The sequence below is a fragment of the Hoplias malabaricus genome, chromosome 10, assembly GCF_029633855.1.
Source record: "Hoplias malabaricus isolate fHopMal1 chromosome 10, fHopMal1.hap1, whole genome shotgun sequence".
NCBI lineage: Eukaryota > Metazoa > Chordata > Actinopteri > Characiformes > Erythrinidae > Hoplias > Hoplias malabaricus.
The window spans coordinates 41,380,623-41,408,532 of NC_089809.1; the positions used below are offsets into that span (position 1 = coordinate 41,380,623).

A 27,910-nucleotide genomic window follows, 5' to 3' on the forward strand; every position below is an offset into this window, starting at 1 on the left:
ACTGAGGATTTGCAGCATTTGTATGATATATCTCTTTCATAAACTGTATTTCCCATGGCAAATAACATGTGAACCATGTGATGGGACACTGCGACCATATGGTACCTGCTGCTTTTATCCTCTGACAACAGTTTGGGGAAGTAGTGCCCTACTGCCATCAATAACCACACACTGAAGCAAACTACTGGGCTACATAAGGCAAATGCAAACATATAAAACTTCAGTAGTGGATTTGCTTTAAAACATAAAACAGTTTTTATGTTTCTTGTGATAGTCTTTACATCCCAATAACAATCAATAAATATTAATTAATCAAGCCACGCCATTTTGCTTTTTAGGGAAGACGACTTAAGGTAGGGTTTGCTTGGGCAATGTGTGTAGCTTTTAAGTGAGAAATTTCATGCAAGTCATTTAATTAACAATTACTGTAGATTTGCTGTACTGTGGAAATCAAGTGTTTAAACCTGTTAGCATAACCATGTGTTGTTTCATGAGTGAAATTCGCAGCATTTTAGCTTTGAAACTGCAGTGGACCAAACACAACTACACAGATTCCTGAGTGGTGCAAGCACTGAGCTGGTGATCCCTGTTTGATCCCTGGCGATGCCTTAGCTATGTGAGGCCAGGGGTCCAAGAGACCACTTCTGGCTCCCTCCCATCACTCTAACAGAGCCTGGCTGATGTGACAGATCTGGGTAGCTAGCGTTCCCTTCCAATGCGTTAAGATGTCCACTGCATTAGCAGCAAGTCAAAAAGAGGCAGCAGGTGGTTTCACAAGTCTCACAGGAAGCATGTGTTTTCTTTCACACTCCCAAGCTGGAGGTGCTGAGTGTGTCTCAGGGAGTCGTAGCTCATGGGTGGGACTGGTGGTGACGAATAATTGGGGAGAACTGTGGAGTGATATTTAAATTTTTAGGCACTGGGGATTAAAGCCTGGAAATATCACTGACCCTTTGAGCAAAGTGTGATGCAGGTGTGAATTCGGCAACGCAGATCTCATTATAGATCTCATTAACACCAGTGAGCATCTGATTAAAAAGAGAGGTGGTGTTTGCACATATTTTTCTTCAGCTTGTGGCAGAAGCACCCCTGTAATACCAAGCTTTGTTTTGACCCTCAGAAGTGTTTGCACCCTCAAATGATTTTAATAGCTAATCTGGGTGTTACTGTAGTACAGATTGATGAGGGAGAGGTACAGCCCTCCTTAGCCCAGACTGAGGGAGGCCAATGGATAAACTGCCTCTAGCTAAGGCTGACAACACTGCATTCCTCTACATGACTTTTTATAATGCTGCTCTTTTCACAGAGAATCCTGTTCATCAAAAACGGTGAGGGACATTTTATTTACATAATTTCCATTATTTCAGCTCCACCCCTGGGGGCAATTTATTAAAGCCCATGACAGAAGACTAGAAAAGCTACAAGTAAGACATACTAATATTCCTTTGGTACACTACTGTTTATTAGACAGTGTGTTCTATCCGTTTGCCAGAGTGGCTTTCTCTACTTTGCCTAAGGCACTTCAGCTGACAGCCCTGTGGTTTCCCTCTGACACTCTGTACCCATGATCAAAACCGAGAGAGAGAGAGAGAGAGAGAGAGAGAGAGTGTGAAGGAGGAAGAAAAGAAATAAAGAATACAGTAAAATGAGGAGAGTGTGTGACAGGCCTTTGTCAGTGGAGATGTAGAAGATGAAAGGGCGAAGATGACGTTCCCACTGTTTCTTTGTCAGTGGCAGAGGGAAAGAAATGCTAAGGCTCAGTTCAAATGTATTTCTATTTTGTGGTGGTAATTTACACAGTGTTAAAACTACATTAAAGTCTTGGAACCTGCTGAAACCATGGACCCTGGCCAGATTACTGCAACCACAAGCAACTTGAGCATTTGTTTGGAAAGTATGTCTTTTGAAATGTTGTCAGGAATTCATTATTTTATGTACTGTGAAATACACCATGAAGTGCTGTATATGTTAAAAAAAGACGCTCTGTACATTTTAAACACTCATACTAACATGACTACTGATGCACAATTATTCACTCATTCATTTGCTCATTGTCTCTCAACATACAATTGCAAGGAGTTGAGGAATTTCATTATCTACAGTCCATAATATCATCAAACGATTCAGAGAATCTGGAGAAATCTCTGCAAGTAAGCAGCAAGGCTGAAAACCAACACTGAATGCCCATGACCTTCGATCCCTCAGGTGGCACTGCATTAAAAACCAACATCATTCTGTAACATATATTACCACATGGGCTTAGAAACACCTCAGAAAAACACTGTCAGTGAACACAGTTCATTGCTCAATCTACAAGTGCAAGTTAAAACTCTACCATGCAAAGGGGACACCATATATCAACAACACCCAGAAACGCCAGCATCACTAATGGTATGGGAGTGTGTTAGTGCCCATGACATGGGTAACTTGCACATCTGTGAAGGCACCATTAATCCTGAAAGTTACATACGGGTTTTAGAGCAACGTATGCTGCCATCCAAGCAACGTCTTTTTCAGGGATGTCGCTGCTTATTTCAACAAGACGATGCCAAGCCACATTCTGCACGTGTTACAACAGCGTGACTTCGTAGTAAAAGAGTGCTAGACTGGACTGGGAAATATCTCCCATTGAAAATGTGTGGCGCATTATAAAGCGGAGACCCCAGACTGCTGAGCAACTGATGTTGTACATCAAGCAAAAATGGGAAAGAATTCCACCTACAAAGCTTTAACAATTAGTGTCCTCAGTTCCCAAACACTTATTGAGTGTTGTTAAAAGGAAAGGTGATGTAACACAGTGGTAAACACGCCCCTGTCCCAACTCTTTTGGAACGTGTTGCAGGCCTCAAATTTAAAATGAGTGAATATTTGCAAAAAAAAAAAAAAAAAGTTTATCCGTTTGAACATTAAATATCTTGTCTTTGTAGTGTATTCAGTTGAACATAGGTTGAAAAGGATTTGCAACTCATCGTATTTTGTTTTTGTTTTTTTTACTCAATGTCCCAACTTCATCAGAATTGAGGTTGTAAATTTCATATGAGGTTTTTGTATTATAATCTCTTTAATAAGTAAATGTTTCATGAAATGCTACAGTTCCGCTCAGGGCTCAAACATGGAAACAGGAGCTGTGTGTGACAGAGAGAGAGAGAGAGGGGGGAGTTAGAGTTTAAGATATTCAATACATATTTCACCATAAATAAAATGAAATCAAAATCTGAACTCAACTGTAGCAATGCTTTATTTATATCACTAAACATATCCTCTAAAACGTCACTAGACACAGACAGCACAAAAAATATACTCAATATTTCTCTGATATTTTCTTATTCTTCACAATCTAATTTATTGATGCTGATATATTTTATTTTTGTAATAATATCAACAATTGTTTGACTGCTGGTGTTTTACCCTGGTGTTAGGGTTGGCTCCTCATTCTTTGTGTCTGGTATATTCCTTGGGTTTCATCTTCAGCTTTGGTGTTACATGCTTCTGTCCTTCTACACCTTGTTCTCATGTGTTAGCCACTCCCCTGTCATGTGACTTAATTACACTCAGGTGTTTTGTGTTATCATATGGTTTATAGTCTTGGGCTGCGTCCGAATTTGCGTACTTCCATACTCAACAGTATGCAAAAGCAGCAAGCGAGAATGATTAGGGTGTCAGAATACATAGTATTTATCAATCAGTATGTGAAAAGTCCACGGATATTCATCAGGAGAAATTTTGACGTATGCAACCCCAGCACACTGTCCTTTCCCATAATTCCACTGGAACTGAGGAGCTTAGAAAGAAAAATGGCGGAAAGTGGGGTTCCGGCTTTTTTACAAGTGTATGATAGAACAATAACAATTTTAAAAATATTGTGATTATTGACAACATTAAGTAACGTTATGAGTAACTCTACGGAATACAACCAACCCATTTTGCTTGTTGTTTAAATTGGTATTAACATTATTTTTGTGAATTTTTAAAGCTGTTATAAGTGAAGGCAAGTGATGCTTACATTTCTCCTGAGGTAAAAAATCAGTAAATTCCTCATAGTGTGTCTTCTCCGAGCTACTGCACAAAGGTGTCTCAGTGTGGGGTTAGAATACATGTGGGGAAGAGCACTGTTACATTTTGCAGAAAATACAAAATTGAAACAATAGAGTTGGCAAATAGGGCTTTTAGCAACTATTGGGACTTTTGTTGTTAGTGGTGTGATGTCATAGGTCAAAGGACATTGGTAAGATGGCGGATGTTGTGCGTCTGAGGTCGCATGGATACTGCACACTCACGTACTAAAAGACTGTACTGCTTTAATGGTCAGGCAGTGCATACTGGATCCAGTTCAGTACGTACTGTTGAAGTACACGATTCCGGACACAGCCTTGGTTCCTTGTTTTTGTTGGTTGTCCACAGTTTGGTTTTCTTGGCTTTTCTGTCTCTTTGATATCCCTTATTTTCTGGATTTGTCTTTGTCTTTGGTTTTGCCTTTTGATTTTGGTATTTTCAGTCTCAGTCACTAACTCTCTCTCTCTCTCTCTCTTTAGCGTGCGAAGCTTCCCCTAGTGCCTTGTGTATAGTGTCAATGTTTAGCTTCTCTTTGGTTTTTTGAGTGTCTTATTGTTTTAGTATTAATCTAGCTCTCTATGTTGCTCTCTCTGTTAGTTTTCTGTCTCTTGCACTTAGCCTTTAGCTCTCTAAGCATTCTCTTTAGCTTTTCTCTTCACCAACCTGCTGGAGACAATAATATTATTGAAAATCTGTGATTAGATCTCAGCCAGGATGCATGCAAGACTAAATAACTTCTGCCATCAAGAACAGAAAGACTGTCACTCGGCTACAAGGATCATGTGGAGGCTGTTACCAAGTCAAAGAGGGTTGTAAGGAGGACTGATTGAAAGGATGCCCAAACTTAAAAACATAACACATTTTCCCCCATCACATAAAGCCGCAATAAAAATAATAAACGTGTACAAAAAGGAAGAAATATTTCATGTTCTTTACAGATGTGGTGTTAACATATCAGTTGATACAGTCTCACTGTCCACTCTGTGAGACACTCCTACCTCATTGGTCCACCTTGTTGATGTAAAGTCAGAGACAGTAGCTGCACAGTGTGTGTCGGTCGTTCTCTAGACATTCAGTGACACAGGACACTGTTGGCTGGATGTTTTTGGTCGGTGAGGGGTTTATAAACTCCAGCAGCACTGCTGTGTCTGATCCACTCGCACCAGCACAACACACACTAACACACCACCACCACGTCAGTGTCACTGCAGCACTGAGAATGATCCAACTCCCAAATTATACCTACTCTGTGAGGGTCCTGACCATTGAAGAATAGGGTAATGTGTGGCAAACAAAGTATGCAGAGCAACAGGTGGATAACAGTCTGTAACTGTAGAACTACGTAGTGCTCCCATGTGGTCAATGGAGCTGAGAGAATTGGCAGTGTGTGTAGAATAAAAAGAGGGCATGTATATGCAGTAAGATTTTTCAAAACCTAAGTCATAAATTTTGTAAATAAATAATTTCTCCTTTCCTTTAAACAGTGAAGCATGTAGCGTTATTAATATTCTTTCTGTAGCTAACAGTTTTCATTCAGGGCTTTTTATTTTGTTCTGAATTATCATGAAAACAAACATGATCAAACACACAGCAATCTGGAAGAATTCCCACTGCACTACAACACCTCCAACACACACACACACTGCAGCCATTGGAGCATGAACTCATTTTGGCAGTTCTTGCCAGGCCCATAGGGAGGACAGAGGAAGGGCACTGACCTGCCACACTAACGGCTCTGCCCGCTCGCTGCTGGACGACAGGCACACACTCAGGACCACTGTGTGAGATGCGCAGGTTACCACGCTGGCGATGATGGCATCCCTCATGGAGAACGGGAGCATAGTGTACACCACGAAGATGATGAACAAGAAGAAGGACACCTTTGGAAAAGAACAGAGCAGAGGTTTAAGATCAGCACATTAGCATTTAAACAACCAGAAGACCCTCGTTACCATTCATTTCTTCCTTTGATTTATAACCATAGTGCTCTTTGATTTCCAGTGCTATGTTCCTGCAGTGGGATCCTGTCAGTTTCTTCCCTTTCAGTGATGCACACAAACGTTGTTTTAGTGCTAACAGCTCCTTCAAAAATCGCCAGGTCCAGTTGATGCTTAAGTTTTTTCAAGCTTAATCACTCAACTGTTTTACCAATAGCAACAACAACAACAACACATTTTCTCTAAACATTTTAAACGATACTGGATTTTCAAGCATGTTACCATCAAGTCAATATTTTAAAGTTTCTTATGACTAAGTGGTCCTTCAATTGTGGAATGGCCCAGACATCTTTGATGAGTTCACTTGAACTCTATGTGCTCTGGATTGTTCCCACATCACAAGTCTACTCCCACCCCATACTCATCCCAAAAACCTTTCTCCAGACTAGTGCAGCCAAGACTTGACAGATGATGATTTGTGTGGCAGCACTTCAGAGACAATGCTGCAATAGTGGCTAAATTTGTTCTGCTTTCTGTCCCTTCCATGTGACCGTGTTTGTCACTTGCACTTTCTAGCAAGTCATTCCAAGCAAGAGAGTGGGCAGAATGATGTAATGGTGTGTAATGTAATTCTAAGGTTAAAAATTTAAAAGGCACATGCTGTAAGAATCTGAAGTACAGTCACCTAGGTGCAACAGCATCAAAGCAACAGTTCTCTTTCTCTTTCTCCACTGAGATCTAATGTCTGTCACACTTGGTTTCCAGAGAGTTCAACAGAGATCTGAAGTCAAATGGATTCACAAGTAAAAAGGGTGCTTTAAGGCAAAATGTTTCAACATCTCATGCCCAAAGCCAAAGAAGGAATGAAAGTGCCTTTCCATTAGGAAATATATGATGGCTATCTGAATAATTACAACATCTGCCATTTGAAAGAAGTCATCATTTCAGTCATTACCAAGTTAATACAAGAATAAGAAATGAAATTATATTCAGGAATTATCTTCACCACTTCATCTCCATTTACAGACTTGCAGCAATTTAAACACTTGTTGAATCAAAAGCTCTTCCCTCCATGAGTAAAATGACAAGAGGACAAAATGGATACTCATTGCTGGCAGCACCTAGCCTGGACTGGTCTAAATTTTGACTGTCGTCTTGATGGAATTTCAACTGCCAAAGAGAGTAATCTCCTGTGGATTGGCTCTTTGGCAGTCCATTAGCGGCTGTGGCTTCTTTGTGACCCATCCATCACGCCCTGTGATCTCACCAACCAAAGAGCTCTAAGAGACTGTGGCCCCTGGGAGACTGCCTTCGACAGTTTGGGCTAAGGTGAGATTTTAGTCCATAATGAATTATAAATGTACCCACAGCCCACTGCATGCTAAATGTTAGGACACCTTTCACATCACGATAGGCTAAGACCTTAAAAACATTGATTGCTCTATTGTTTCTTATTGTTTTTGGGCACTGTGTGCACATGGGATCAGGCTAAGGTGATCATAGTGAATGTTCGGTCTTAATGGTAAATTAAATATAAATGTAAACTACTTTTGACAAAATGTATGTGCAGGACAGTATGGAAATTAACCCAAATATAGTCATTAGCGAACATTACAATCTGCTGTACACTTGCCTATGTAGTCTCTACAGTGAAATTTCCCAGTGTCATTATTAGGAAAATTCTCTAGGACTAATATTTTATGATTTATTCTTTTCTTTAGCTGGTGAATATAGAAGGAAATAACGTTACTAGGAAGGCGCATGTCTAATGCTTTTAACACTTAACTAATCAACAGAGAGTGAATTACTCTGATGATAAAAATGACCTGTTAGATGCAAAGAGCAACAAGCTAAAGGCTAGTTAAAAAGGGAGAGACCTGATATCCTTTATAACTTGCCTCAGACTGGTTTCGTTTCTCAAACTAATGTCTGTTTTACTAGAGTTTTTTTATTAATTAATACATAAGAATAATCCTAAGTACTGGTTGTTTTTGTTAGCATAAAATCCATTCGCTAGGTTAACACAAAGCGAAAGCTGGATATGTGACAGAACAATAGTGAAAAAAAAACATGAAAATGATATACAAATGTGGCATTCAATCTATAAGCTTGTACACATGTTTCATAATGGTATGTTGATTCTGGCAATAGTGCCCAAGAGTAAACCAAGAGTGACATGAGTAAACCAGTCAATTAGGACAGTTCTATGCTTCATCTGGAAATGTTATAACATTTAAATAATATTTACAAAAAATGTGCCATAAGTCCAGCTACAATCAACTACAACTGATTACTAACCCTAACCCTAACCCTAACCCTACTAACTGATTATGATTTAATTTGACTTGACTTAACTAACACCACAGCAGTAGCACAAAAACCTCAGCTTACAGATGGACAGGACAAACCAAACAAAAGCTTGAGAGCTAATTTTTTTACACAATTTCAGTTTGAGTTGTTCAGCTTGTTCTGCACTGACAACAGCCGTGTCAATATTTGTATGCGCAGAACACTGGAATGATCAGTGACTGAGCTGAACCGAGTTATGTGTTTTACATACACAAAAGTGGGGGCTGAATGAATCATGTTTAGCCCATCTGGTACTCTGAATATGGCCAAGGAAAACAAAACACAGATTACGCCGGATGACAGAGCTGATTCTTCTTTTAACACAATACATTTGCCATAGTGTTAGCGTAGATGTGATGTGATGTCTACAGCCATGACCTTTCATAAATCTCTTCACACATTTCTGAAAATCTTTGAATATCTCAACTGTAAGATTGTAACCTTTCTCACAGTGGGAACCCTTTTGTTGTGACAGTCATGACACAAAGCCCAACTCAGTTCATGTGATGGGACTGTGGAAATCTGCTACTGAAACGTGAATCATTCATTATGCGTCATTGTACAACAGTCTTGCAATTGAGTGCAAAACAAATAAAAGGTTACATGCCTTGCTCAAGGGCACCTAAGCTGTTGACTGAGGGAGAAGACAGCTGTTCCTTTACTCTTCCTGCCCCCAATTTTCTAGGCCATCTCTGACTGTCTGGTTATTTTCATTTTGTTTCGGTTTGTCTTCTCTATGCTGGACATCCACAACTCCTCTCATCGTTATTTCAATGCTCGTAGCTCTACCTGTTGTCTATTTCTGTCGGTCAGGGGGATTGTAACAATGACCTTCCAGTCCCAAGTCCACTCCTCTAACCATTAGGCCATAGCTGCCCCTAACAATTTTTGCCGCTTCTTTGAGAATTAAAGGTATAGGGTTTTTAGACTTCAATCTGCCATCAAGGAGCCCATTTCCAGAAGATGCAATAACAGCTGAAAATGGTTTCATGACTGAACAGCACTTCTTCCAGATCTAAAGTGAGTGGTATACCAGATCTGCCAAGACAACCAATCAGCTGTTTTCACAGTGGCATCAGGCCACCCCCTATCCTGTTCTTGACAAGAATTAATTTATGGTTTTACACTGATGTGGAAATAGCATCTGTGTTTGCATATTTAAACTGGGCTGTTTTTTTTTTTGCTCACTCATCGGTCTGAAACACAGTCATGGTCTGTTGCTAGAAACAGTATGGGAATGTTACTTTCATTTCTAGTTAATTTTTAGAGTATGGATAGATATTTAGTATCCATAATATGCATAAAAATTTGAGCTTGTTTTGTGCCATGTGCTAATGTCTCACCTCTTTCTTCTCTATTCAGGTATGAGCATCCATATCTCAGAAAGACCAGCAGGGATGAGCTCCTCAAGTATGAATTCTTCATCTTCAAATAACAGCCATGTCATGGACATGGTCTTCAATGGTTGGTGCAAAAATTATCCCACAGCTAGTTTAATCTGGTGCGTTTGTGGTGTGATCTGTTATCTCTTGGGTTTTCCTGCCAGTCTAATAGTCCTTCATGAGCTTTTCCAGAGACGGACACAAAGAGCCTCTCATGACATCTTCATGTTTAATCTTGCACTCACCGATTTGACTTTCACAGCTTCAGTCCCATTCGGTTTATGCAATTACAAAATATGGCACAATTTACAGATTGAGTGGATTTCTAACTCACTTTACAGCTTGACAACGTGTGGAAGACCCCTTTTTATGGCGTGCCTTTGTGCAGACTGTTATATTGCAGTAATTCATCCCGTAGTGTACATGACCAGTCAGAAACTCTCTGTAGTTAAAAAAGTAATCTCAGTGACATTCTGGTTCATCACTGCTGCCTTTGGTTCCCTTATATCCTCCATAAATTGGTTGGTTTTAACTCCTGCCAGCTCCATTCCTTTGATCATAGCTCTACCAGTTATTATTTATTGTGATATATCAGTACTTCAAGCTCTGAGAAAATCAGATCCATCTGGAAAACGTAACATCCATCCACAGAAGAAGAGAGTTCTTCATGTCATCTTCAACAGCCTCCTCCTGACATTGATTGCCTACCTGCCACCCGTAATTATATTTTCATTTGGATCATTGATGTCAGATAAAGGAAATGGATATGTATGCAATGCAGTGTTCTATGGATTTTGTTTCTCCATGGCTGGGTCTGTCATCATGCCAATTTTATATCTGGACAGTGTTGGTAAGATAGATACTTTCAAGAAATGGTGGAAGCATTAAAACAGATGTGAATGAAATTATTCTTTTCCCACCAAAGTTTTCACCTAATTGTAGATCTCTCTTACAAAGTGTCGTTCTATTCTGGCTCTGTAGCTCTGTAGGATTAGTTTCCATTTTGTTGTGTCTTCTAAAGGGATGTGCAAATATGGCAATTGTGGGTGTGCAAGTATCATATATATTTATCCAATAGTATTTCAAAAGGTAGAAATGTAATGTCAATTCCTTAGCATTAGTGGACTCTTCATGTTCATACAGAAAATTAAATGTATCATTATTATTTTGTTTATTAATAACAATATTAAGATATTATTGGAAGTCAAAGGATATGTTCTGCTGTTTGGACATGTTTGTGAGATATATTATTAAAGATGTAAAAGTGTGTGTGTAATATATACAGTGCATATGTATATGCAAACTGCATGCAGACTGCTTCTACAAACATTTGTGAAAGAATGGGTCGCTCTCAGGAGTTCTGTGATCTCCAGCAATGCACTGTGATAGAATGCCACCTGTGCAACAAGTCTAGTCATGAAATTTCCTCAGTACTAAGTAGTCCACAGTCAACTGTCAGTGGTATTATAACAAAAAAGAAGCGGTTGGGAATGACAGGAACAGAACAGAAAATAGCAGTAACAGAAAGACCATCTCTGACTGTCTGGTTGTTTTCATTTTGTTTCGGCTTGTCTTCTCTATGCTGGACATCCACAACTCCTCTCATCATTATTTCAATGCTCATAGCTCTACCTGCTATCGTATTCTGTGATATTTAAGTACTTCAAGCTCTCAGGAAACCAGACCCTTCAGGACTGAGTACCAATAATCCACAGAAGAGGTTTGTTCAGACTGTCTTTAGCACCATCATCATAATGTTTTTTGCCTATTTTTGCCCAGTGATCATCTTTCCATTAGTAGAGATTTTGCCACTTCTAACAGAAGAGGACTGTGGTAATTTATTTTGGAATGTGTTGCTCCATGCTTGGATGTACTTTCATGTGTTTTATGTGTCTGTATGTAAATAAAAATGTAAGACATTGTGGAGGAAACTATCTACAACATAAGAGAGTCTGAGGGTCTGAGGGCAGTTTCTTTATTCTGCATGTCTTCTTAAAGTTGTCTTTAAAAACATGGTACCTACAATACTCGGTTCTACTTATGGTTTGGTCCCTAGGACCTGGTTTGTTCCAGGATCAGGGGGCTTCTGAAACCACAATAACAGCAACAGTAAAGTTAAGCGTCATTTGCTCATCATGTATTGGCATGTTTTTGTTGTTTTTTTGGGACTAAACACAGCTCTGTCATCAGTTCAGACAGATCAATAGTGTTTTTTGTTTCTTGCTGCAGCTGGATTCTTTTGTTGGCCACCAATCCAAGGAGCGTTTTAACCTCTTCAAAAGACTACAGCATAATTTTAAAAGCTGCCGCAGAGAGTCCCATAAAACAAAGCTTGGGTCTATGATAGATTATGTACCAAACAAGTAAACGGTTCCAGGTACCAGGTACAAAATGTGCTTAATGGAAAGGCCAAAATGCCAAGTAGAATCAAGTAGAGTAGATACTAAACAATGGAGGAACACAATAAATGAACTCGGTCTCTATCTGTTTTAACTCAAACTCCCTGTCGTAATTACCATTTGACCCAGCGCTCTGAGAACAGTGATCAGTTGGCCCAGAAGTGAAACTTGAATGTACAATTTCTTCACATCTCTTTTGAAATTTAAATTTTAATATATATACTATATATATATATATATATATATATATATATAAGTATATATAAATATACTTTTAATCCATTGGTCAGTTTCACACTACATGCATACAGATAAGTGAATCCACAAACTACACTACTAGAGAAAACTACTACTACTACTACTACTAGAGAAAAAACTTTGTGGCTATATTTACAAAAGTTGAATGATATTTTCTAATACAATGCCATCTGAGGGCTAGAAGGTCACATATGTTCAAAAATTGCTTCAGTCCTTCACCTACAAGGACTAAGACTTCAGAGTAATTTCTGAGTCTTTTACAATATTTAAAAAAGTAACTGGTGAAAAACAGTCATTGAGGTCTTGTGCTGATTTATTTTTATGTTTAACAATTCTACACACATGTTCACTCTTGTTTTGCCTCTGTCTGCACATTTTGGATTGTATTGCAGACATCAAAGTGTGTTTAAATTTGGAAAACACAATAAAGTTGGTCAGTGAAAATATTGCAGATATTTTCTCTGTACATTTGTCATTTAAAAAAAAAGTTTCAAGGGAATGAACACATCACAAAACCGTGTTTTTATTGCATTTAACAAAATTTCTCATATTTTATATTAACGGGGTTTGTAAATGAACTAATTTGGCAAGTGTGAACACACCCTCTAATATTATCTCACTGTGCCACAGTTAACAGAAGCAGCTTTTTATATTTTCTATCATTCACTGCTGCTCCTCCATTATATGCTTCACCCCCTGCCTGCTGGGTTCTCTGCTGATACAGCCATCCTCCTTTTACTCAACAGGTGATTGAATAAGAAAACATTCTCTTTGCTTGAGATTTACATCAGTCTGACTTGTAAAAATTGCAGAAGGCTTATGAACTGTATGTCCTAAGGCAATTAAAACACACATCAGCTAGTTTGAGTAGCACCTGTTCTGTACATGTAGGCATTCAATTGTGAAGCTGAACTAGTATAATCTACATAGACAATCATTTAATAAATCAATAGGAATGGAGTGATTTAAATAATGTCACTTTAATAGCAGTAAAACTCCCAAATGTTTCTGATAAAAATTTCACTAGGTACTCAAAGCTTATACTTCACACTCAACGTAGTCACTACAGGTCTGTCCCAAAACCTAGTGAGTTGTCTACAAATCTTAAGACAGCACCAACACATTCCTCAACCATGATGGCAATCCCATGATGCAACAGAAGCACAACTCCCATTAAAACTGTGAAAAATCAGGATGACTAGAAACCATCACACTGACTGTTAAGGCGACTCTAGCCGTTGAGGGAAGTAAACACCAGTTGCGTGCGATGGGCAGGACCAAGCCATTGCAATCGCTCTGTAACTAGACAATCTCAAAAATCTGCCTCATGAGGACAGATGACCTTAGATGACAGATGACAGTTAGAGCCCTGCTGACGTAAACAGCTGTCTACATAGTCAGTGTTCATAGACGATGCCAATCCAACAATTTCAACTAGGGCAATTCAGGGATGCAAAACAAACAGGTTTTCTTGCCTGTCAATTAAAGTCAAGCATGAACAGTGATCACTTTCTGTGGTATTTCAGTACTTCAAGCTAAAAAAACAAACTCTATCAGGAAACAGTAACACCACCACCACCACCACCAACATTATATATTAATGTGGAAAGGGAATTCATACTGAATCGTAAATACAGTTTTAAAAGGTAAGCCCAATGCTGTGGTAAACCAACATATTTGTCTAAATGATGGACACTCATACATAAAGATGTTTGCATAATTTCCTTATTCCTTACTTATTTGCATTTCTTCCTTCTTGTATTAAGATGCTAGAATGAACATGCAGCCAAATATACTTAATTTTAATATTATCATTCCACAGAATTTTTTTAAAAAATACATTAAGCTATTATCAGAATACTAAAAACAATACGTACATTACTCTTGGGCATTTACCTTTAGTGTGATTTCAGGAATAATCATTTCATTAAATAGTTTGAGCCAAAACATCACATTATTGTGAAATCTAACAAATAATTATTAAATTAAAACACTGGATTAACCGGATACATGTGTCTACAAATTGAACCAATTAGAAATCTATGAATTCACTGAACAGGAGGGCGGTATGAATACTTGTAGGTATACATTTATATATTTTATGTGTACAAAACCTGTTTGCAGATAAATGGCAAAAGTAGTGAATCACAAACCCTCTTTACTGCTTTGGTGGATGCCCTTTTACACTTGTGATATGTTTGGAGTGTTTGAATGTACCAACTTTTAAATTTGTTTATATATACAAAATAAAACCAAACCCTTTTTCAAATCTTGTAGAAGAACTTACTTAATGATCTAATAAAGGATATGATTTCTTAACAATTTACAGCTAAATGTTTAACAATAAAATGATGTCCATTAATTAATCTCCTGTAACAGCCTCACTGGAAACATTGGGCAGAAGTCAAGAATACACCTGGGACATGGTGCCAGTTAATCCTAGGGCAAGAAAACTTTGTTCATTTGAATTGGTATCAAAGTAAATAATCTATGCAAAATATTGGAAAATTCCAGTAAACACATTTAGAGCAGCACAAATGAAAGGTTTAGCATTCAAAGCTATGATACATTTGCATAATTTTGCAGCTTCATTATGTAGTTTTCATCTGAAGTCATCTTTTTAGGAAATTATGGGGTGGATAATATGCATTCAAGTTATTTCGGGACATTTAAATGCTAAATTAAAAATATGTACTAAAATAGTTCCAATTCATCATGGACTCGACTTAAAAGCATCTGTTTAACGTGTCGCAGGAGTCAGGACTTACAAAATGACAAACTGCTGGGAACATATTCTTTTATATCTGCACATAGTTACAGCACAGTTGTTTTGAGAAGAGGGTCTTTGGGTAACGTCAGTGTAAATCACTAAGGTTGTGGATAACGTTTATTCAGCCTTTCTTCTGAATTGTCAGGTATGAATAGAGCTTTAATTCCCTTTTGCTGCAGTGATAGTTTAACACTGGATTTTGGAACATTTGAATAAGGCCTGGGACTGAACTCTAAATGGTGTCAAAGTCCACTGATATTGTGAACACCAGGGTTTGCATGGGTGTGTTCTTCTACTTAAAATTGATGCGTTCTGATGAAGTGTATTAACAGGGCATTCCTAACACTGTGTCCCCTTAAAATAATCAACCTGACAAATGAGGACACACCCCAATATAATATATTACTGGGCCATAGTTAAACAAAAAAGGCAGCAAGTCATGTTTGCTGAGGTCACTGCTGCTCCACAGCTTTAGGTTTTGCCCTCTTGCCTGTTGAGTTACAACACATCCTTCCTCACTTTCCTCAACAGGTAAGTGAAGTAAGAAAATATTTCTTAAGAAAAATTTCTCTATGCTTTAGTTTTTACATCAGCTTCCAGTGGGAAAAAAGTAGGTAGTGAAATATTGAACCTTACCAGCCATTGTATTGTTGGATCGTACTGGCAATTGTAGCAAAAAAACTGCTACTTAGATTGTTTTAACTTGCGTTAACCTGCTGAGAAGTGTCAATGTAAACACCATTGATTTGATTTCTTAAAAAGGTCAGTGTCCTTGTAGTTTATTGGTAATATTCCCAACCATTGTCTAAGACGCTCATCAGCCTCTCCAGGGCAAGGCAAGGCAAGAATCTGGGATTTGTTCATTCTCTCCAACACTGATTAACTGTATTTTTCGCTTTGGTCAAATGACCAGTGCTGTGCCTTTCTAGTGCTAAGCAGAAAAGATGATGATGATGTTAATGATAGATGCTATTTATTTAAACACTGCAGTACACTCACTTAAAATTCATTTGTACAGTATGATCTGAATATATATAATATACCAATATATTCAGCTCTTCATGTGCTTTGACTGCAGTCACTACTGTCCAGGCACACAAGTCTTATATGGGTCTATGTAAAGGCATTTTGGTAAAAGGCAGCTGGCTTAACCCCAGTGGATGAATTGAAGAAAACCTGAGCATGACCTGCACATCATTCCCTCAATTTAAATAAAACATGAGCACAAATTGCTCAATTAAATGCATATTTATTTTTACCTGCAGCCCCTCCTGGGCTCCGTAGGTTGGTGCCCCCAGAAGTAAGGTCATAGACACTCTGCCACCAGGTATGAAAAAAACAAACTTAATAAAGGTTATCAGACCATTAGCCCCAAATTTTAAAACATCTAAGATTGTCTTCTACAGTAGAGATTTTCTCAAATTCTTGTCTGTTACATTCTGCATTGATTTTACAACACCTTGGTCAACACTTGTTATCCTTAAATATGCTACATACATAAAGGTGACTTGACAGACTATCTATCTATTTACCACTGACACACTTCATGAAGGAACTCAGTGAATGGTACATTTTGCTTTTATTTACATTTTCATAGCATCCTGACTTTTTCAGAAATGGGGTTTGTATTTAGTAATCTTGATTAAATTCATTTCTTCTGCGTACAGGTCTGAAGATCTGTGTTCTAGGTACAGTATATCACCATGGCCCCACAAAATGCGTCCTCATCCTCAGATATGACAGATACGGGACTCTGTTTCAGAGTAGGGTGGCTCTGGTCAGGACTCTTTATTATCTGTTTGTTTCTGGGTTTTCCTGCCTGTGTGATGGTGCTACGGGAACTTCTCCAGAGACACAGGGTCTCCAGTGACTTTTACATGTTCAGTTTGACGATCGTTGACGCTACTTACATTGTTGTTAATGTTTTCAGTCTCCTTAATAATTATTTATGGCACAGTGCCCCATTTGAATGCATTAATAATTTCATGGATGGCCTTTCTCTATGTGGTAGACCTCTCTTCATGGCCTGTATTTGTGCAGAATGTTACAGTGCTGTGATTCACCCAATAGCATACATGACCAATAGAAAAAACACTATGATGAGAAAGATCACCTCTGTCATGGTCTGGTTAAGTACAGTCTGTTTCAGTTCCTTAAAGTGCTCCGTGGTTGGGAAATACAAATATATTTTTAACACAGTTCCTCTGTTCATAGCGCTACCAGTGATCACTTTCTGTGATATTTCAGTACTCCAAGCTCTAAAAAACCCAAATCCCTCAGGAAACACTAACATCCATCCACAAAAGAAGCAAGCTTTTCATGTTATTACCAACAGCTTCATCCTGACAGTCATTGTTTACTCACCATCAGTGATTATTTTTTTAATTGCAAACCTGACATCTGAAGAAAACACATGTGTTGCTGAAACTTTAGGATACAGCTTCTCAATGATTGGAAGTTTTATTTTGCCTATTTTGTATTTAGAGAATGTGGGGAAACTTGATATTTGTAAGAAATGGTGGAGGACACATTTTTAAAGATGCACTCTCTCATTCTGGTTGTATTTGTTTAATGTGAAATAAAAATCAAGTTTAAACGCAATTTTTAAAGAAAAGCCTAAAGCTGTTTAAACCAACATATTTGTCTAAAGGATAGACAATGGTATGTCCAGGTGTTTGCATTATTTCCATTTATTTGCATTGGCATTTCATCCACTCATTCAGTTGTCCTGCAGTAAGAGAAAATAGAAAAACAACAAGCAACCAATCATTTAGATTTACAAATGTTAATCCAGAAGCTATCATTTAGAATGTTATTAGGACAAAGTAGCTGTCTTTTTCATTTAATGTTATTTGTCTAACCCTCCATGTTACTTAAATGCTACATGAAAAACAAATATAACCAAAAATAATGAAGTTACATGAAGACTGGACAGGTTAAGCAGGAATAATGTGTCTTCAACTTTTATCATTTAGAAAACAATAAAAATCCTTATTTAGGTGTGGATATACACAAAGATCCCAAATTCTGGGGAGTGTACTGCAGGTGTTAAATTAATATTTTTGTATATCTACAAAGCTGCAAAGTCTACAAAGTCTGGTTAATCAGTGAAAACACTGAAAAACAATAGATATTTGTTAAATGATATAAAAACAAGAATCCATGATGTGTTCATTATAAATAGATTCTTGTTTTTATATCATTTAACAAAAATCTCTGCCCAAAAAAACCTGCCCAAGAACTGGGAATAACATCTAATATAAGGAAGTGTAAGGTTCTGAGCAACATTTAAAATGGTGGTGTACTCGGAAAGTATAAACAGGAGCAGGTCTTGTGGGGTGCTCCTTGTATGCAGTGGTTAGTACCCAACAAAAGTGCTCCAAGGAAAGGCAAGTGGTGAAATGGCAAAAGGCCCATGGGTGCCCTAAGCTCAGTGAGGCATGTAGAGACGCAAGGCTTGCACATCTGGTCAGATCCTTTGTTTATCACCCCATGATATTTAAATGATATTAAATGCTGGTAATTAGAATAAAAAATGTTACAGATGAACTGGACACTGTCTCTGTACTGTTCCTCAACACAGCTGGAAATTCAACTATGTTCAGAGTAGAGAGGAGCATTCTGGAAGTCTTCTATCAATTTATGAAATGTGCAATGTACAAAATACAATAAAAGTTGTCTTCCAGATTTAACCCATCTATGGCAATTAAAATACACACACAAACACAAGCACTAGGGGCAGTGAACACACACCTGGAGCAACAGGCAGCCATCCCCGGCACCCAAGGAGATGTTGGTGTGGACTGAGGAAGGACGACACGACTATTCCTCTTCAAAACTTCCAGTAAACATATATACACCATTACATTTGATATGTTTAATGTGTTTTAAAGCTAAGTTCAATGACATAATATTCCTTAATTTAACATATAATTAACATATACTGGAATTGTTAATTAAAAGAGCAATAACCATTGGTTCCTTTCAATGCACCAATGAACCAAGAGTGAACACACCCATGTATAATATTTCATTGTGCCACAGTAAACAAAGACAGCATGATTTGTTTGTTGAGTTCACTAACTCCACAGCCCTACATTTTGCCCCTGCTTGTTCAGTTATCAGATGATACATCCTTCCTCATTTTGCTCAACAGGTAAGTGAAGAAGAAAACATTTTCCCTATGCTTTTAGTTTTTTGCCTCAATTTCAGTTCGAAAACATGTACCAGCATTGTAAATGATGTGTTCAGCTGTGTGTTTACAGCTGGTATCTCCAAAGGAAACCATTTAAAAACAGAATAGGTATGAATTAGTTGCACGTGAGCGTAGGATGTACTTAAATTAATATCATGCCAATATGATAATTTATAGAAGTAGACTTCCTACACAACTTCATTTCATTAAATTATAAAAGTAGACAAACAAAATTATAGAAGTAGACTTCCTGTTAACTCTCACTTGATTCTCAAAACTGTCCTCATTATTAAATGAAGAATCTGATCAGTCGTTTTAACAAAATACTGGTACCTGAAAGTAAATATTCAAGTGGTATAATCTGTACAAGATAGCAAGAATGTATAATCAGTAGGAAGGCAATTCAGTGATACAAAACATAGCACATTACACAGAATAGAGTGTGAGAATACAAAATTAATGTGTCATAGGTCAGTTTAAAACTGGAAAAGCAGCACCCACAGGTGCCACCAGAATCTTTGCCACTGTTATAAGAAATAATGAAATGTTTTCATTTACAGCTCTTCGTGGTTAAACTTTTGATACTTTCAGAAAAATCTGCTGCAACAATTCAACTATTAGCATTCCTCAACTTAAATAGTTAATAACTTGGATGTCATCATCTATTGTACATAATATCACTAAAACATTACAAATATCTATTTATGCAATGATAAAAGACCAAAACCCAGTATTTGCTGGCTATGATTTCTGTGCCCTAAAGTGACATAAAAATAAAAACACGTTTCTGCTCAGAAATACTTCCCAAACACCACTGTCTGTGAACACATTTTATCACTGCATCCTCAAATTCAAGAAGAAACAGAAAAACAAGAATCTCCAGAAACCCCACTAAGAGAGCTCATTTAATAATTATACATAATTATGTAGTTATCAACTGAATGTCAATTAAAAATTACATTTTAAATTTCACTATATTTCAAAGACATATTAATAATTATAAATAACAAATACTCTAAATTATCCTTTTCTCATTTCAAGTAAAATGTACAAATAAAACAATGATTTTGGGGAAAAAAGGCATATTTTAAATAAAGTCCCTAATGACTTTTGTAGCTGCAGTTCACTTTACTGCATTTCCATAACCAGTAAACTGATTGGCTCTTATTGCTGAAGGGCAGGACTTCTTTCTTTAACAGTAAGCTGATTGGCTCTTTATGCTCAAGTGCAGGACTTTATCAGTAAACCGAATCCAAGTCCAGTGTTATGAGAATATATTTTAACAAGTAATCGTTCCTTTCTTATTAATGTTTCTGGTTTTACATCACACAACACTGTCATCCTGAAAGTGTCCCAGAAGAGTTTTTATCATGTCACTTGGGCTAATTTTACTGACCCCAGGACAGTAGTGTCTGAAGCCATGTGTGTTTCACTCATTCAAGTCACAGCGCTAATCATAATGCACAGATCTAATTGGCTGAGTAGCCTCACGTGTGATAAGCAGAAATGCATGCGATTAGTTAGGTAATTTCCTGGAGCGCTAAAACTGAACCGTAATGACTAGAGGACTCATATATCAGTTACAGGTCCAGGTCCAGATAGGACAGCATCTGGTTCCTATCATGACCCCTGCTCTATGCTAAAGAGGAGAGGGATCATCTGGTTTTTTTTAAGCACACAGTTCAAAAACAAGCATTTGTGATATTATGAGGTCCAATAGTGCACATGGCATGAGTGACTGGCAAATCTGTGAAGGCACCGTTAATGCTGAATGATAATGAAGCAACATGCTGCCTTCTAGACAATGGCTTTTTAGAGGGAAAAAAGCCTTTGTAGTATTTTTAATTAATTATTGGGTTTAAATCATTTGCCCATTATGGCATTATATTTTTCATTTATATTTTGCATAGCATTCTAACTTTTTCAGAACTGGGATTATTCATTCATTCATTATCTGTAACCTCTTATCCAAGAACTGGAATTAGTAGTTACTATTGTTAATTTCATATATTTCTTCTGCATACAGGTCTCAAGATCTGTGTTCTAGATACAGTATATCAACATGGCAACCTACAACTCATCCTCATCCTCAGATCTGACAGATACATTCATCTGCTTCATAGCAGAATGGTGCTGGTCAGCAGTCTTTATTATTTGTTTGTTTCTGGGTTTTCCTGCCTGTGTGATGGTGCTACGGGAACTTCTCCAGAGACACAGAGTCTCCAGTCACTTTTTTATGTTCAATCTGACAATCATTGACACTACGTTCATTGTTGTTAATGTTTTCAGTCTCTTAAATGTCCATTTATGGCAAAATGACCGATTTGAGTGCATTGATAGCATCATGGATGGCCTTTGCCTATGTGGTAGACCTCTCTTCATGGCCTGCATTTGTGCAGATTGTTATTGTGCTGTGATTTACCCCATAACGTACATGACCATTAGGAAAGGCACTATAATGAGAAATCTGATCTCTGTCATAGTTTGGTTAATCACTGTCTGTTTCAGTGCATTAAAATGCTTTATAGATTTGAAATATGCATATATTTTAAATATTTCTCCTCTGTGCATAACACTACCAGTGATAACTTTCTGTGATATTTCAGTACTCCGAGCTCTGAAAAACCCAAATCCCTCAGGAAACAGTAATGTCCATCCACAAAAAATGCAAGCTTTTCACATGATTGCCAACAGCTTCATCCTGACAGTCATTGTTTATTTACCATCAGTGATCAGTTTTTCAACTGAAAGCTGGGTATCTAAAAAAATGCAATGCATTTCTGATAATATCGGATTCTGCTTCTCAATGACTGGATGTGTTATTATGCCTATTTTATATTTGGAGAGTGTTGGAAGGCTTGACATTTGTAAAAAAATGGTGGAATACCTTTTTAAATTAGAAGGGTGTCATATTTATCAATAAAAACTCTAAAATGACATAGGTTGGTATGATATTAATAATATAATGTATGCTATCTTTTTAGTGTATTTGTTTTTCTGTGAATAAACTCAGAAGCATAAATGCAGTTTAAAATGAAACCCTAATGCTGTAGTAAACCAACATATTTGTGTAAATGATTGACACGTATGTATTTATATGTATATGTAATATTCCATAATTACCTTTTATGTATTTTGGCATTTCTCCTATGGATTTCAAATTATTGCCATTTCTCCTACACTCTCAGAAAGAAATGTCACTGTGGTGGTACCCTCAAGGGAACATATTCTGTAAATTAAGTTAAGGAATGTAATTATTCACAATTCATTCATTGTTTGTTTGTAACTACGTATCCAGTCCAGGGCTGCAGTGGGTCCAGAGCCTACCCATAATCACTGGGCGCAAGGCAGGAACACACTCTGGAGGGGGTAGAATGTAATTATAGCTTATTCTATTATAATTGTATAACAGAATATTATTTTTAAGAATATAGATTTTTAAGTGTTGAATTCATACTTCCCATTTTGACTCCAGGACTTTTATTATATGTAATCTGCAATAAAAACAGGAATCTGTGATTAAAAGCATAATGACTCCCAATGTTTTCACTGACCAATTTCATAGTATATATATATATATATATACATATATATATATATATATATATATATATATATATATATATTTTTTTTTTTTTTTTTTTTTTTTTTTTTTTTTTTTTACAGTTTTACGGCTGAAACATACCCCAAAAAGTAGGGACAGAAGCAGATTTCCCACAGGCTTACCAAATTTGCCCTAAGCTTATGTGACTATATCTATCACAGTAGGGAGATGCATGCAGTGCCATCTGTGGGCTTGAAGGTCACTCTAATAAAACAGTTGTCTCTGGCTTTGGTCTACACAGACTTAGATTCCTCACAATATCCTGAATCTTTCACATTGTTATGAACTGTAGGTGAAGAAACACCTAAATGCTTTGCAATCTTGCTTTGATATTTATTTTTTTAACAGTTTGACAATTCTCTCACTAAATTTGACCCAAAGTGGTAAGCCACAGCCCCTCTTCGCTGTACTGAATGAGCCTTTTGTAGGTGATTTTCATATGCTTTATATTCACCTGCTTATATTAATGTTCCAAAGCAGTGGAGTGAAATGTTCTATAAATCTTCCATTCTTATTTTAAGCGTTCCCCAACATATTTAGAGTGTGTTGCAAGTGTCAGATTCTAAATGAATTTAAACTTACATACTACAGTCAAGTCAACTATTTTCCAATTGTATTGGATTTTAATAAGGAACCTTAAAGAAAACTTTTGAAACTGTATACAGATAATACAATACAGAACTTATCATGCTTCAGTATTGTTGTCTTGGCAAACACGATTCTACATTTTTCATCAAGTTTGGAGAAAGGTACTTTTTGTCTTACAAATGGTGAGCCAGCCAGGAGGGATTTTCAAAAAAAAAGTAGGAAATGTATGTAAAGCTTTTTTATTTTTTACACTGTTTGTATAAATAATCTCCTCATTTTAAAACCATCTAGAAATAAGTTAAACAAAAAAGTCTGAGGAAAGACCCCTACTCTGTAACGCTAATATGATTATACAGTGCAAATCTACTTTGAGAAAGGTATCTCCAAAGCATCTGCAGTGGCAAAAACATTGCAGCAAATCCTCCCATTCATTCCTAGTTTGGTGGTATAAATTACTGGCTACAAGAGTGCTGTGCAGTAGAACAATTGCAGTATGCTATCTGAGAACTGTGCTGTAAAACCTGATGACTGCCTGCTACACAGGTGCTGTGTTGTAGAACAGCCATGAAGTCCTGTTGAAGTCTTTCCAGAGGAAAATACATTCTCTCTGCTGGACTGATCTACGTCCACAAAATGCACACAAACAACAGATTGCTAAGCACCTTTTTTAAGGTAATTTGCCAATGTGTAATGTTGCATTGTATTGCTTTCTTTGCTGAAACAGCACATTACAGGTTTGTGTAATGCTCTGTTTAGTCAATCCTGCTGAATATGATTTTTCTCGATTGATGCGCTCCCAGGAAAGAAAAAAACACTATTTTCCTCATCATTTAGGGGCAATTAAATATATATATATATATATATATATATATATATATATATATATATATAACAGGACCATATGATTATTCTGCCTGTATATTGAGTTGGTACCAGTACTTAAACCACATTCTATGAATGACGTGTGAGGCTTTACAGAGCTAATAAGGGACCGCCTATGGCAGAATGATTTGGAACACTGGAAACTCCTCTGCGCAGGTATGTGTAATAAGCAATCAAGCTTCAATGACAAAATCATCAGTGGGGAAACTGTAAGAAATCACAGTATGCAAGATGGAAGTTTGTTTAGTTTTAGCTTAAAGGAGTATATTATTTTATAGATGAGCTTAGTTAATTAGATTGAAAATGTGGGGATGGGCAATATATGTTCAAGTTTATATCAGAATACATAAAGACTAAACTAAAATGTTTCTCAACATGGACTTGCATGGTTTCATTTGAAATCATCTCTTAGAGTATCACAAAAACAGGATTAATAAAGCCTCACACTGCTTTAAAATGTTCTTTCACATTTTCAAACTGAAAAACAGTAATACATTTCTGTTGTGCTACACTAGAAGAGGGGATTTTGCCAATGTCAATGTGACAGAAAGTTTGTGGACACCTGCTCATTCAGTGGTTCTTCTGAGAAAGATCTTTACTGTAATTGCAAGAAAATTTCTGTGAGGAGTGAGACTGACCTGTATATGGGATTTTGATCCATTTATTTGGTGAACTCTGCACTCTAGTTTCAATACTGCTCACTGTAGTTCTTGGTACACTCAGTTACTACTCATACACCTTTTAGTGAAACACCTATGAATGCTTATCATGTAAATATCATATGAATAAGAGATATATATCTCTCTTTTAACGTTATGTTTAAGTGTACTTCAATAACGTACATTCATTGAATGTAACTGCTTATCCAATTCAGGGTTGCAGTGGGTACAGAGTCCACCCAGAATTACTAGGCACAAGGCAGCAACACACCCTGAAGAGGGCGCCAATACTTCACAGGGACACACACACTCACACACTCACACCTACGGACACTTCTGAGTTGCCAATCCACCTACCAACGTGTGTTTTTGGACTGTGAGAGGAAACCAGAGCACCCAGAGCAAACCCATGCGGACACAGTGAGAACACACCACACCCCTCACAGACCGTCACCCAGAGCAGGGCTCAAACTCACAACCTCCAAGTCCCTGGGCTGTGTGACTGTGACACTACCTGCTGCACCACCTTGCCGCCCCACTTCTGTAAAATTCCCACATTTATTCAAATTATGTGTGCTACTGTGAAGCCAGAATATCCTTTAAGATCAATAAAGTGTTCAAACCTGAAACTGATGAGTGAGCCCTCACAGCATTGGTTCATTTTTTAAGGTAACCAATCTGCCAAGTGTGAACACACACTTATAGATGAATATTTCACTGTGCCATAGATAACAAAGGCAGCATGTTGTGTTTACTACGTTCACTGCTGCTCTGCAGCTATATGCTTTGCCCCCTGACTTCTGGGATATAAGTTGATGCATCTTTCCTCATTTTGCTCAACAGGTAAGTGAAAGATTACAGTTTTATCTGTTTTCTTTGTACATCAGTTTACAGTAGAATAACAAATACAGCCATATTATAAATATGTTCAAATGCAGTTTAGACACATCTCCATTGATTGGCATATTTAAAAAATGAGAGTTAATTGAGCAACAGTATATGAGCCTTAAGTCATCATGACCATCAACTTTTGCTGGTGAGAGAGGCATAAAACTCTTATAAGATGACCGGATCTCTTGGGAGTTATGAAGATTATTTCAGTATCTTTTATCCATCCTAGAACTCTAGAAGCTGTTACTGTTAAAGAAGGATGGTGCAATATATATACACATTAGCTGCTATGAGCAGACAGAGATTGATGTCCACATTTAACCTATGTAAAAATGTGAAAACCACTAAAAATATATGTGTGTGTGTGTGTGTGTGTGTAGGTTGATGTTAATTAATAATCTATATTTAATTTTTTTCTTTTTGCATACAGGTCTCTATGCTCTAGATACAGTATATCACCGTGGCAACTCATCCACATCCTCTTCCTCAAATATGTCAGATACTGGGGTTTACTGCATAGCACAATGGTGTTGGTCAGCTCTCAGTATAATCTGTTTTCTTCTGGGTTTTCCTGCCTGTCTGATGGTGCTATGAGAACTTCACAAAAAACAGTGACTTTTACATGTTCAATCTGACAACCATTGACACTGCCTTTATAGTTTTTCTAGTTAATGTCTTCAGTCCATTTAATGCTAATTTATGACAAATTGTTTGATTTAAATGCTTTGATGACTTAACGGATGGCCTTTCTCTATGTAGTAGACCACTCTTCATGGCCTGTATTTGTGCAGACTCTTACTGTGCTGTGGTCCGTCCAATAATCAGATCATGTGGTCCATCCATCCAATACATGACCAATAGGAAAAGCACTGTGATGACACAGCTCATCTCTGTCACAGTCTGCTGCAGTTCCTTAAAGTGCCCTGTGGTTTTGAAATACACAGATGCTTTTAATGCTGCTGCTCTGTTCATAGCGCTACCAGCGACCACTTTCTGTGATATTTCGGTACTCCAAGTTCTAAAGAACGCAAATCCCTCAGGAAACACTAACATTCATTCATTCACTGGGCACAAGGCGGGAACACACCCTGGAGGGGGCAACACTAACATCCATCCACAAAAAAGCAAGCTTTTCATGTTATTATCAACAGCTTCATTCCTTTTTTTCTTCAGTGATCAGTTTCTCAATGGCAAACCTGACATCTGAAGGGATGCAGTGTATTCCTGAAATGTTAGGGTACTGCTTCTCAAGAACTGGATGCGTTATTGTGCCTATTATGTATTTGAAGAGTGCCGAGAAGCTTGAAATTTGTAAGAAATGCTGGAAGGCATTTTTATATTAAAAGTTTTATCATCAACAAAAGAGTCTGGGCATTTGTAAAAAGGTACAGAAATAGAAATGTGTGATGGATTCATTCTTTTTATACTTTATTTAAAAGACAAATGTACATGAAGGGAGTACATCTGTGAGTACATTCATTCATTCACTGTAACCCTTATCCAATTCAGGGTCGCGGTGGGTCCAGAGCCTACCTGGAATCATTGGGCGCAAGGCGGGAATACACCCTGTAGTGGACACCAGTCCTTCATAGGGCAACACACACACTCACACATTCACAGAGAGAACACACCAGAGTGGGAATCGAACCCACAACCTCCAGGTCCCTGGAGCTGTGTGACTGCGACACTCCCTGCTGCACCACCGTGTAGTAGTCAAACTGTCAATCTTAATATAAGCTACAGCTAAGGTTCTTAGCTGTAAGTGGCCATAAGGATTCTTTTTAAAATATTTAGCATTGGCTGGTAACATTTGTGCTATACCACTTTTTTTCCCCTACTTTTTTTTGTTCCCTACCTGACTGGGTCTCCCTATGACTTGGTATTTCTTACTCATTATCACTGCCTCCTTTGAATGGATAATACTAGAGTTACACAAATAAGTG

At 37.5% G+C, this 27,910-nt stretch overlaps 1 protein-coding gene across 3 annotated transcripts in view; it reads right to left on the reverse strand.

Moving 5' to 3' along the window:
- adcy2a (adenylate cyclase 2a) overlaps positions 1-27,910 on the reverse strand; it is a 181,201-nt gene that overhangs the window by 75,220 nt on the left and 78,071 nt on the right. Inside the window, exon 3 of one of the 3 annotated variants that reach the window (XM_066683042.1) lies at positions 5,772-5,933. The exons of the other annotated variants lie outside the window; for them this stretch is intronic. Coding sequence (XP_066539139.1) covers positions 5,772-5,933 — 162 coding nt within the window. The remainder of the gene's footprint in view (positions 1-5,771; positions 5,934-27,910) is intronic. 3 annotated transcript variants of the gene reach the window in all.